The following is a 12,359-nucleotide window of genomic DNA, read 5'->3' on the forward strand; positions in this document are numbered from 1 at the left end:
ATCCTTGAGTATAGTCAAGATTTTGTAAACTCACCATTAGTAAATAAAATGTGATGGGATATTACTTCTGAGACTAGGTTTCAAAAAGGCTGTGGTGTTTGTCTTGGGGATCTGCTCTGATGAAAGTCAGCCATCATGATGTGAGTTGCCCTAAGGAGAGGACCATGTAGCAAGGAACTGACATATTTGGTCAACAGCTGGAAAGGACTCGATGCATGCCAGCAGTCATGTGAGCGATCTTGGGAGTGGATCTCCCCTCAGTTGACCTCAAGATGACTGTATCCCTGGCCAATATCTTAATTACAGCTTTGTGAGTGACCCTGAGTCAGAGCCATCTAACTAACCCGTGCCTGGATTCCTGACCCACAGAAACTGTGTGATAGTAAATGTTTGCTTTAAGCTACCAAGTTAACAGCAGTAGACAACTAATACATCCTCATGCCAGGCCTGGTGGTCTAGTGGTTCTGATTCCATGCTCTCACTGCCATGGCCTGGGTTCATTTCCCAGTCAGGGATCCACATCACCTGCCTGCCGGTTGTCAGACTGTGGTGGCTGCATTTTGCCATGATGCTGAAAGCTATGCCACTGGTATTTCAAATACTAGGAGGGTCACTGATGGTGGACAGCTTTCAGCAGAGCTTCCCTACTAAGACTGGCTAGGAAGAAGGAGCTAGCCACCCATTTCTGAAAAAATTGGCTACGAAAACCCTATGAATAGCAGCAGAGCATTGTCTGATACACCACGAGAAGGTAAGAGGATGGCGCAAAACAACAGTCAAGGTTCCAGTCTGCTGTACACAAGGTGGCTGGGAGTTGGAATTGACAGCACCACCACCACCAAAAATATCCTCATAGGGGAATATTCTCGATGTCCAACAGGTTCAATACTCTACTTTCTTCTGAGGATTCTGATTTCCCCCTGGATTTTAGCCTTGGATTTCTTAGTATCTCTTCACCTTTTTATTTATTTTTCACTTGTTTTTCAGGGGCAAGGTCAATTAGAAAATACTAGTCCACTGTACTTCCAGAAATGGAAATGGGATTCGTTTATATCATCTTTCAGTTTTTCAACGGATATTTAGTGAATGTCTACTGTGAGTTGAGATGCACTAAAAATATCAGTCTTTGCTTCCATGGAACCTACATTCTATTGTGGACAGGGAATGAAAACAAACATATGTATTAGATACTGTTAAGTGTCTTGAAGATTCTATAGGGAATGGTGTCAGAGTGTAGCATGAGACTTTTGGGAGCTAAGGAATGGACTGGAGGTGGGAGAGAGGAAAGGTGGAAAGTGCTATTGGATTGCTGGAGACAAATTTTACCACATTTGCAGTTTTTCTTGTGTACTTGGTGGCACCTGTCTAACTTCCCTCAGTTTGTGGGTACAAGTTACCTACAGTGCTGGTGCCTGCTAGATATGTTGATATGGAAAGAAAATGGACCAAGAAGGGAGGACCTCTCACTCAGATCTACATGCTCTGGGACCCTGGAATCTGCCAGTGACCGTTTTGAATGCTGCCTTCACATCCTTGTTTCTCAGGCTGTAGATCAGAGGGTTCAGCATTGGGATTACCACAGCATAGAAGACAGACACGACTTTGTCTTCCTCTAGGGATTTGCCTGAGCCACTCCTCAGATACATGAAGATGAGAGTCCCAAAGAAAATGGCCACAGCAGTGAGGTGAGAGGCACATGTGGAGAAAGTCTTGGCCCTGCCACCTGAAGACTTCACCCTCAAAATGGCCTTGATAATGAGCATGTAGGAAATCAGGATGACCAAGGCATTGGCCAAAATCACTAAGTTTCCCATCAAGACAATGACAATCTCACTGTTTGTTGTGTCACTGCAGGCGAGTTTCAACAGAGGTGGGTCGTCGCAGAAAAAGAAGTTGATCTTATTGTTGTCACAGAAGTGGAGGGTGAAGATGCATGTGGTACGCAGGATGGTCCCCGACATCCCACAGACATAGGCTCCCAGCACCAAACTCCAGCAGATTCTGGGGTTCATGACCACAGTGTAGAGCAGTGGGTTGCTAATAGCGACATAGCGGTCATAGGCCATCACTGCCAGAAGGAAACACTCAGTACTTGCACAAATGGTGAAGAAAAAGAATTGGGCCGCACACTGGCTATAGGAGATGACCATCTTGCCTGTGGGCAGTGTGGCCAGGATCTGAGGGGTGATGACTGAGGTGTAGCAGGCATCTAGGAGGGAGAGGTGGCCCAGGAAGAAGTACATTGGGGTGTGGAGTTGGACATCCACTTGAATCAGAATGATCATCCCCACATTTCCCAGAAGGGTGACCACGTAGAAACTCAGAAACATCACGAACAGGGGAATCTCCAACTCGGGGTAGTCAGTAAAGCCCATGAGAATGAATTCAGTTACTGTGGTGAGATTATTCTTGGCCATGGATTCAATGTGGATTATTGATCTGAGGATGAGAATCAAATAAAAAAATTCCCAGAATTGAAGGAAAGATTCTCTCTCTATGATAGAAGTTAGGTGTTTATTTCTGAGCCAATATATAGAGCTTGTTTTTGAGAAATCCTGTACCTGGCTGATTTTCCTTGGGCATCTATGGTCTTATCCTGCATTTTTTGCAACTGAGCTGTGGGTTGGTGTTTCTAATTCAGATTAATTCTCATTTATATTTGGAAATTCTATGAAAATAAGAGACATAGAGACTCTCAGATTTGGAGAGAATCTAGTCTGTATCTGTTCTAACCCCCTTTGGATGCTGGAGTCTCCTTAATTGCATACCCTCCATGTGTATCCAGCTGTATGAGCCTCCGTCAGTGGACATATCTTCCTGTTAATTCTCCTTTTGTATATGGATTCTCTCTCTTAATTTTCCCTACTTTGGCTTTAGATTTACCTCTTCCAGATCTCAGAACAATTTTAATCTCTTCTTGTGAAAGCCTTTCAGAAGTTGAATGATGATGAATCTGCTCTATATGTTGACTTTTCCCTCACATTGCCCATTGATGTATTTTTTCTTATTATATAATTAATTGGCATGTGGTAAAAAAATTGCCTAGACAGATTGTATTAGAAGAGGCTGTTTAAGGGCACTTACTTGTAAATATTAGATATAAGTTAGGTAGATCTACTGCACAGCATAGTGATTACAATGAACAACACTGTATTATAAACTTCAAAGTTGCTAAGACACTAGTTCTTAATTGTTCTCACCATAAGGAAGACAGGATAATTATGGGACATGATAGAGGTGTTGGCTAACACTATGGTGGTAATCACATTGCAATATAGAAATGTATCAAACCAACAGGACGTACACCTTAAATTTACAGAATGTTGTATGTCAGTTATATCTCAGTAATAATAAAAAAAAGAAAACTAAAAGTCTTTCTTTCTACTTTAGTCTTTAACATTTTAATCTTGGGTAAGGAGTCTCCTCAGTCTCTAATCAGGGGTCAACTGTGGGAGGGAGGCACTGGCATACATAAAAAGTGGCCTCTTAGCACTGTGTCTTAGAGCTGGTAATCATTTCCCTCCACCCTACTCCAGCAGCACAGTCTGGGGATGAGTTAGCTTCTTTGGAAGGCCCTCTTGTTATGGTCAACTCCATGATTACCAGCTCTAAGACAGACACTAACTAGCTGAGTAAACTTCAAAGGTTCATTTCCACTCCTTGGGCTTCATTTTCTGTTCTGAAAAATGCTGGGGCTACATTATAAGACAAGTAAAGTTATTTTGTCTCTCACAAGCAATGATTTGCATGTCTAGATATATGGGCTAAAGGAGGCTCTTGAAAGGATTTTCCTAACATCTGTATGGTTAGAAACATGCACACTCTTTAGCTATTCATTGCTGAGTATATAAAACATTCAAGCACTGTTTCAAGTGATTTATAGTTACTTAAAGATAATATTAGGTGATCTGGGAGTCCAAAATTGAGTTAATCATACTCCTCAGTCCCTGATAAAGGACCATTATTGAAGTATAACCTCTGCAATATAGTCCTCACCACTACACCATGAAACGGTTCAAATTTTCTAAAATTTACCTAGTGACACACAAGCCCAAAGAGAATACTGCTGTAGATCCCCCTCCCGCTAAAAAAATGACCCAGTTTTACTTGTGTATTTCATACAAGTGCTCAAATCCCAGTCTGGATGTGGCCCATTAAATGACAAGTTCTAATGACAATGGCATGATTCTCTGCCAATTTCATCTACCCTAGGTCGTATGAACATTACTTCAGAGCCAGTACCCTTTCAACATGACCAAGATCACAATCACATCTTAATTACCTGTGCAATAATCCGGTTGGATTCATTTTAGGTTTGGAATCAAACTAATCTAGGGTCATCGAGGCATTTTGTAGAAGGCAGCTAAGATTGCTCAAACAGATGAATGTAGCTGACAGATTTTAGGTTTCTTCCTAGCAGGCAAGCCAGTGGAGTATTTAAAATGATTTGGGGATGTTTCTGTGGGAGGGATGCAGTGAATACAAAAGTTCTCCCTGAATCATGAACCAGCTCCTGGGACAGCCCCCAGGGCTCCCAGGAAAAGCCATCTTGTCAGGGAGAACACACTGCAGTAGGGGCTCATTATCTCATCTGCACACATCTGAGAGGATAAAAACAACTCTTGTGGGATTTCATGGCAACTCCTAACTCTCCTTGGTTCAAAGCTCATTTGTCATTTCTGTAGGGAATGCACTTTGTTCCTCTTCTCCAGGGGACCTCAATGTCCTGCTGTCTCAGTTAGTCAACAGTGGTGCCAGGACTGGAACTCAGATCTGAGGACAGCTGGTGAAAGTTCTCTTTACACTGCATCCATCCTTAGACATGGTGTCAAATCTCATCTCAGGGGCTGAAACCGAGCTGCATTGTCTGCTCAGAATCTCATCAGAAAGGATGACTATTGGTTCAGGAAGGAATGAGGCTATTGGTCTAAATATGTTTCATTTGAATCTATACCCCCAGTAATTTGTTAGTTTTCCTTCCTTAGAGATCCATTCCCAGAGTTTTTAGAGGCAGGTTTCTCTGTGGTTATTCTAGCTGTTCTCTCTTTCTTGGTCTCTGAAATCCACACACCCTTTGTTAGAACCACACAATTAGGCATTTAATTCCACTTGTTACACTGTCCATGGCTGTTCTAAGTGGTTATTCTCATCTCTCCAGCTATATTGTGGGTTTCTGGAGAACCCATCTTGCTTTCTTCTAATAACCTGTGCTCTGCTTCATTAGAGTCACCCCTCTGCCTTGTGTGCTTTCATCTACTCATTAATATAGGATCAGAACTCTTTCAGCAGGAGGGTTCTCAGACAAGCATGTGCCCCATTCGCTGTAAAGTAACACAGCTGGAATAAAATCCTTTGATCATTAGGAAGCTTTCAATCCAGCCAGGGTGGTTTTTACAATTGCAGATGTCAGATGATGCATGAATGTATTACAAAGAAAGGAGGAAGCCAGAGACCAGGACTTCTGGCAGCACAGGGAATTCTGTTTTCCAGTGAAGTTTTGGACAATATTTATTATCACTTCCTGTGATTAAACACCTATTGAAATAACTGTGTGGTAAATGTGTGTGTACTATATTGCAAATGTTTTCTGGTGTGGTATAGAGAGTAGGGTGGTAATTGGGACAAGGTAGAGAAAAAAGAGGGATATTATGTCAGTAATGATAATAGTCCATTAAACATTCCCTGGGGAACTTATGGAAGGGGGTGATTGTATGCTATTCATTATCTTCTTCTCCTTGTGACAGATTGAGGGGATCTGGAGTGCTTTGATGTATCACACAATGATTATTGTTGTTGTTGTTTTTCTTGTTAATATTAAGCCTAGAACTTCTTCTTTTTGAGGAAGATTAGCCCTGAGCTAACTGCTGCCAATCTTCCTCTTTTTGCTGAGGAAGATTGGCCCTGAGCTAACATCCATGCCGATCTTCCTCTACTTTATATGTGGGATGCCTACCACAGCATGGCATGTCAAGCAGTGCCATGTCTGCACCCAGGATCAGAACTGGTGAACCCTGGGTTGCCAAAGCAGAACGTGTACACTTAACCACTGCGTTGCCGGGCAGGCCCCAAGCCTAGAACCTTTGTTTGGACTTTTGGGAAGAGATATGTGTTAGTTTGGGTTCCTTAAAAAAGACCCAATACTGGGGTTTTTGGGTCAGTGTTTCACAGAAGAACCCTGTGAGGGAGTGAAGGAAGCAGGAAGCAGATAAGTGAAGATGTGATTTCTGTTGGAATCTAGATTTGACCTAATCCTTAAGGGGACTCTGGAGTGTGAGTTATACCTTGAGCTTGGTTCTGCCTCTAGGCAAGGGGTTTTGTCCTGTGAAGACCATTTTGATTATCCATTGACTGTGAGCTGTTCCCGAGAGGTGGGGCATGACTCCCTAGGCATTTCTGGGTGAAGTAGATCCCTTGGCTGAGGACAGTACTCCAGTGAAGGTTGCTAATGTGAATCTTTAGCAGCCAACACTCACAGCAGCTACAGGTGGTTGTACTGATTTGGTAACTGGGATACTTAAGGATGCTCTTTTTTCCTCATAGACTTTTGAGTATTTATATCTGGGGCTTCTGATGCTACTATGTGGAGTAGATACAACCCAGAGAGGTGTTAAGTAGACCAAGAAAGACTGGCTTCAATGCAATTCTTATAAAAATTCCGATGGTGTTTTTCAAAGAAATAGCGTAAACAATCCTAAAATTTGTATGGAACAAACAGAGACCCTGAATAGCCAAAGTAATCCTAAGAAAGAAGAACAAAGCTGGAGACATCACATTTCCTGATTTCGAACTACATTGAAAAGCAATAGTAATCAAAACAGAATGTGACTGGAATAAACATAGTCATGTAGACCAATGGGACAGAATAGAGAGTAACGCTTTTTAGATCCCATATATAAGTGAGATCATACAGTATATGTCTTTTGCTGTCAGACTTACCTCACTTAGCATAATGCCCTCAAGTTCCATTCATGTTGTCACAAATGGCAGGATTTCCTTCCTTCTAACGGCTGGATAATATTTCATTCTCTCTCTCTCTATATATACACATATATACACCACCTTTTCTTACCTCCCTATAATCCAAATTCCTCATAGAATCTGGAGAAATTGTTTTAAACCTACATCAAATTCTAAAACTTCCTTGGGCTGGCCTGGTGGTGCAGCAGTTAAGTTTGCATGTTCTGCTTCAGCGGCCTGGGGTTCACCAGTTTGGATCCCGGGTGTGGACCTAGGCACCACTTGTCAAGCCATGCTGTGGCGGGCATCCCACATATAAAGTAGAGGAAGATGAGTACAGATGTTATCTCAGGACCAGTCTTCCTTGGCAAAAAGAGGAGGATTGGTAGTAGATGTTAGCTTAAAGCTAATCTTCCTCCAAAAAAACCCCCTATAACTTCCTTTTTAAAAACTCTCCATTGGTTTCCTATTGCACTTTTAAAAAAACCCTAATTTCTTACTCTGGCTTGTGAGATCTGCTCTCTGCCTATTTCTCTTCTTCATCCCTACTCCCTTGTGTCTCTTCCTTGAAAGCCCAGCTTGTTCCTAACTCAGAGTCTTTTATTTTTATTTATTTTTTAAATTGAGATTCATAATAGTTTACATCATTGTGAAATTTCAGTTGTACATTATTTCTTGTCTGTCACCGCATAAGTGCTCCCTTTCACCCCCTGTGCCCACCCTCCACCCCCCTTCTCCTGGTAGCCACTGAACTATTTTATTTCTCTCAGCGTCTTTTAACTTGCTGTCCTCTCTGTCTGAAATGCTCTCCATACGCAAAGATGTTCTTTTGTCTTCTTTTCATGCACTTCCCAGTATAAATGCCACATCAGAGAGAGCTTTTCTGACTCCAGGAGTCCCCTTTCTCTCCACTATCCCACACAGTTCCTATCATGTCACCCACCTCTATTTCTGTACAACACTATTTTTGAGGGTGGGAAGTTCATCCATTTTGTTCACTGCTGCACCTCTAGTGCCTAGAACAGTTCCTGGCATATACTAGACACTCAATAAATCTTTGTCAAACAAATGAAAGGAGAGTTTCTTAATGTTTCTATATATAGTTCCATCAGAAAAGTCAAATATCTCACTAGAAAAGTGGACAATTTGAATGCCAAATTGATAACAGAAGACATAACAGTGGCTAAATAAACATATGAAAAATGTTTAACATCACAAGAAATTTAAAAAACACATTTTATGTAGCCCTGAGCTACCTTTTTCTTTCATAATCACCAAATATTTAGAAGAAGATCATAATAGCTACATGGACAGAAGTGTGGGGAAACATGCTCTTTCACACACTGTGGAGTGCCTGGGAGCACCTTGAAATCAGTTTTATTAATTTGTATGAGGCTCCTTAAAGTGAAAAACGCCCTTCTCCCCATGGTTCTTCTAGGAAGTTATCTCAAGCAAATAATCATCAATATCTACTAAGATCTATGGCCATTGTACTGTCATTGCATAATAAATAAACTGAAAATACCAAAGTGACCAAAATCATTTAAGTGTAATAGGATATTTTGGATGTGGGTAGCTGGGGTTCAAATGTAAGCATCTCACAGTGCATACATTTGCTTTAGTTCTTCGATGTTGCATGGGTGGTGTTGGGAAGGGCCCTGAGCCACACAGCAAGCTGACGAATTTCCCCTGAGTTAAGGGATTCAAACTTGGACCGCCACAGAGGTTCAGGGGCATAAACTCGTCTCCATTCTCCCAGGTTGGGGATGAGTCTGTGTGGAAGCCATGATAAGTGAATGAAGAATCTTTCTGGTGGGCAGGGCCACATCATTGGTGGTGGGTGATAGCGCCAGATGTACAAAGTAGCAGATGAGGGAGATCGTTTCCATTCAGGGGTATTGGTGGATGATGGTGGAAGGTGAGTGTGATTTGAGAGTTTAGCACTTTGGGGCAAAGCTAATTTACTGTGGCACTGCCTCATTTACTGTGGAGCAGGCTGCAGTTGCAAAATAGTGACTCAACAGTAGGGCATCTCTGTGGAATGGGCAGTGGTTCTGGGACATATTGAGTGGGGTGGACCTCATATGATCACTAGGGTGGAAAACGCCCAGGATATAATGCTAAGTGGACAGCAGTGTTTGGGATACAAATTTTTTCAATCACATGTGAGGATAAGAACTTCCACATAACTTCTAAAGAAAATATGCAGAGAAAATTTTATTTATAATGAAATTCCAAAAAAATGAACTGACAACTATTGGAGTTTAGCAAAGTTTCCCAGTAAAAAGACCTATATAAATAATTACCAATAACCTTCTACATGAGCATTAATTTAAAAAAAAGCAAGGAAAGGGAAAACTAAAGGACTAACAAAGGGACTGAGTGAATGGAAGAGAGGTCTCATGTCTCGTGGATGGGTATAGGCTTGGAGTCATAGGTATGTGTGTACTGTGTACAGGAACAAGAAATACCACACATCCTTGTTAACGTTTTCTAAATTACATAAATCTGTATCAGTTCATTTTATGTCAAGCTTAGAAGGATATTAAATCTCATATATATATATATTTTATTTTTTTTTCCATCCTATAGGGTCTCTCCTCTACCCAAGAGTTTTGAGTGTTTCATATTCCAGAAACTTTGGGGCCACCTTCTGCCTTCATGTTATGGTTACCTTTGAGTATGGCCTAGATTTGGTGACTTACCTTTAGTAAATAAAATGTGGTGGGATATTGCATCTGAGATTAGGTTCCGAAAAGACTGTTGTGTCCGTCTTCGGGATTCGTTCATGAAGATCAGCCATCATAATGTGAGTTGCCCTAAGGAGAGGACCATGTAGCAAGGAACTGACATATTTGGTCAACAGCTGGAAAGGACTCGATGCATGCCAGCAGTCATGTGAGCGATCTTGGGAGTGGATCTCCCCTCAGTTGACCTCAAGATGACTGTATCCCTGGCCAACATCTTAATTACAGCTTTGTGAGCGACCCTGAGTCAGAGCCATCTAACTAACCCGTGCCTGGATTCCTGACCCACAGAAACTGTGTGATAGTAAATGTTTGCTTTAAGCTACCAAGTTAACAGCAATAGACAACTAATATACCCTCAAGCCAGGCCTGGTGGTCTAGTGGTTCTGATTCCATGCTCTCACTGCCATGGCCTGGGTTCATTTCCCAGGCAGGGATCCACATCACCTGCCTGTTGGTGGTCAGACTGTGGTGGCTGCATTTTGCCATGAAGCTGAAAGCTATGCCACCGGTATTTCAAATACCAGCAGAGTAACCAATGGTGAACAGGTTTCAGTGGAGCTTCCAGACTATGACAGGCTAGGAAGAAGGACCTGGCCACCCACTTCAGAAAAAATTGGCTATGAAAACTCTATGAATAACAGCGGAGCATTGCCTGATACACCACGAGAAGGTAAGAGGATGGCGCAAAACAACCAGAATGGCTGGGTTACGGTCTGCTGTACACAAGATGGCTGGGAGTTGGAATTGACTCATTGACACCATCACCAACAAAAATGTCCTCACAGGGAGATATTCTTGATGGCCAACAGCTTCAAGACACTGCTTACTTCTTAAGGTTCAGATTTTCCCTTGGGTTTTAGCCTTGGATTTCTTAGTATCTCTTTACCTTTTTATTTATATTTCACCTGTTTTTCAGGGGCAAGGTTGATTAGAAAATCCAAGTCCATTGTATTTCTGGAAACGGAAATCCTATTCATTTATATCTTCTTTCTGTTTTTCAACAGATATTTATTGAGCATCTACTGTGAGTCATGAGATATGCTAAAAATAGCAGACAGTTTTTGCTTCATGAAACTTACATTCTAATGGGGGCAGGGGAAAAACACCAAACCTATGTATCAGGCATTGTTAAGTGTCTTGAAGATTCTACAGGTAACGATGTCAGAGTGCAGCATAAGACTTTTGGGAGCTAAGGAATGGACTGGAGGTGGGAGAGGAATTGAAAAAGAAAGTACTATTGGATTGCTGGAGACAAATTTTACCACATTTGCAGTTTTTCTTGTGTGCCACAGTGGCACGTGTCTACCTTTTCTCTGTTTGTAGGTACAAGTTGCATATAGTACTGGTGCCTACTAGATATATTGATATGGAAAGAAAATGGACCAAGAGGAGAATTCCTCTCACTCAGATCTACATGCTCTGGGACCCCTGGAATCTACCAGTGACCTTTTTGAATGCTGCCTTCACATCCTTGTTTCTCAGGCTGTAGATCAGAGGGTTCAGCATGGGGATGACCACAGTGTAGAAGACAGACACAACCTTGTCTTCCTCCAGGGATTTGCCTGAACCACTCCACAGATACATGAAGATGAGAGTCCCAAAGAAAATGGCCACAGCAGTGAGGTGAGAGGCACATGTGGAGAAAGTCTTGGCCCTGCCACTTGAAGACTTCACTCTCAAAATGGCCTTGATGATGGGCATGTAGGAAATCAGGATGACCAAGGCATTGGCCAAAATCACAAAGTTTCCAAAGAAGACAATGACAATCTCACTGTTTGTTGTGTCACTGCAGGCGAGTTTCAACAGAGGTGGGAGGTCGCAGAAAAAGAAGTTGATCTTATTGTTGTCACAGAAGGGGAGGGTGAAGGTGCATGTGGTACGCAAGATGGCCCCCAACATCCCACAGACATAGGCTCCCAGCACCAAACTCCAGCAGATTCTGGGGTTCATGACCACAGTGTAGAGCAGTGGGTTGCTAATAGCGACATAGCGGTCATAGGCCATCACTGCCAGAAGGAAACACTCAGTACCTGCACAAATGGTGAAGAAAAAGAACTGGGCAGCACACTGACTATAAGAGATGACAATCTTGCCTGTGGGCAGTGTGGCCAGGATCTGAGGGGTGATGACCGAGGTGTAGCAGGCATCTAGGAGGGAGAGGTGGCCCAGGAAGAAGTACATTGGGGTGTGGAGTTGGACATCCACTTGAATCAGAATGATCATCCCCACATTTCCCAGAAGGGTGACCACATAGAAACTCAGAAACATCACGAACAGGGGAATCTCCAACTTGGAGTAATCAGTAAAGCCCATGAGAATGAACTCAGTTACTGTGGTGAGATTATTCTTGGCCATGGATTCAGTGTTGATTATTGAGCCGAGGATGAGAGTAAAATAAAAAATTTCTGGAATTGAAGGATAGATTCTTTCTCGCTATGGTAGAAGTTGGGTTTATTTTTCTGGGTCAATTTATAGAGCTTGTTTTTGAGAAATCCTGTACCTGGCTGATTCTCCTTGGGCATCTATGGTCTTATCTTGCATTTTGTGGAGCTGAGCCATGAGCTGGTGTTCCTAATTCAAATTAATTCTGGTTTATATTTGGAAATTTCTGTGATGATAAGAGACACACAGACTCTCAGATTTGGAAAGCAT

At 42.2% G+C, this 12,359-nt stretch overlaps 2 protein-coding genes across 2 annotated transcripts; both read right to left on the reverse strand.

Moving 5' to 3' along the window:
* Positions 1-1,463: 1,463 nt before the first annotated feature.
* On the reverse strand, positions 1,464-2,417 carry OR9I1C (olfactory receptor family 9 subfamily I member 1C). Its single transcript, NM_001391295.1, is given in 1 exon segment — positions 1,464-2,417. A coding segment is annotated over 1 exon segment (954 nt).
* An 8,700-nt stretch (positions 2,418-11,117) lies between these two features.
* Positions 11,118-12,062, reverse strand: OR9I1 (olfactory receptor family 9 subfamily I member 1). Its single transcript, NM_001391297.1, is given in 1 exon segment — positions 11,118-12,062. A coding segment is annotated over 1 exon segment (945 nt).
* Between the last annotated feature and the right edge of the window lie 297 nt (positions 12,063-12,359).

Source organism: Equus caballus, chromosome 12 (assembly GCF_041296265.1).
Source record: "Equus caballus isolate H_3958 breed thoroughbred chromosome 12, TB-T2T, whole genome shotgun sequence".
Lineage (NCBI taxonomy): Eukaryota > Metazoa > Chordata > Mammalia > Perissodactyla > Equidae > Equus > Equus caballus.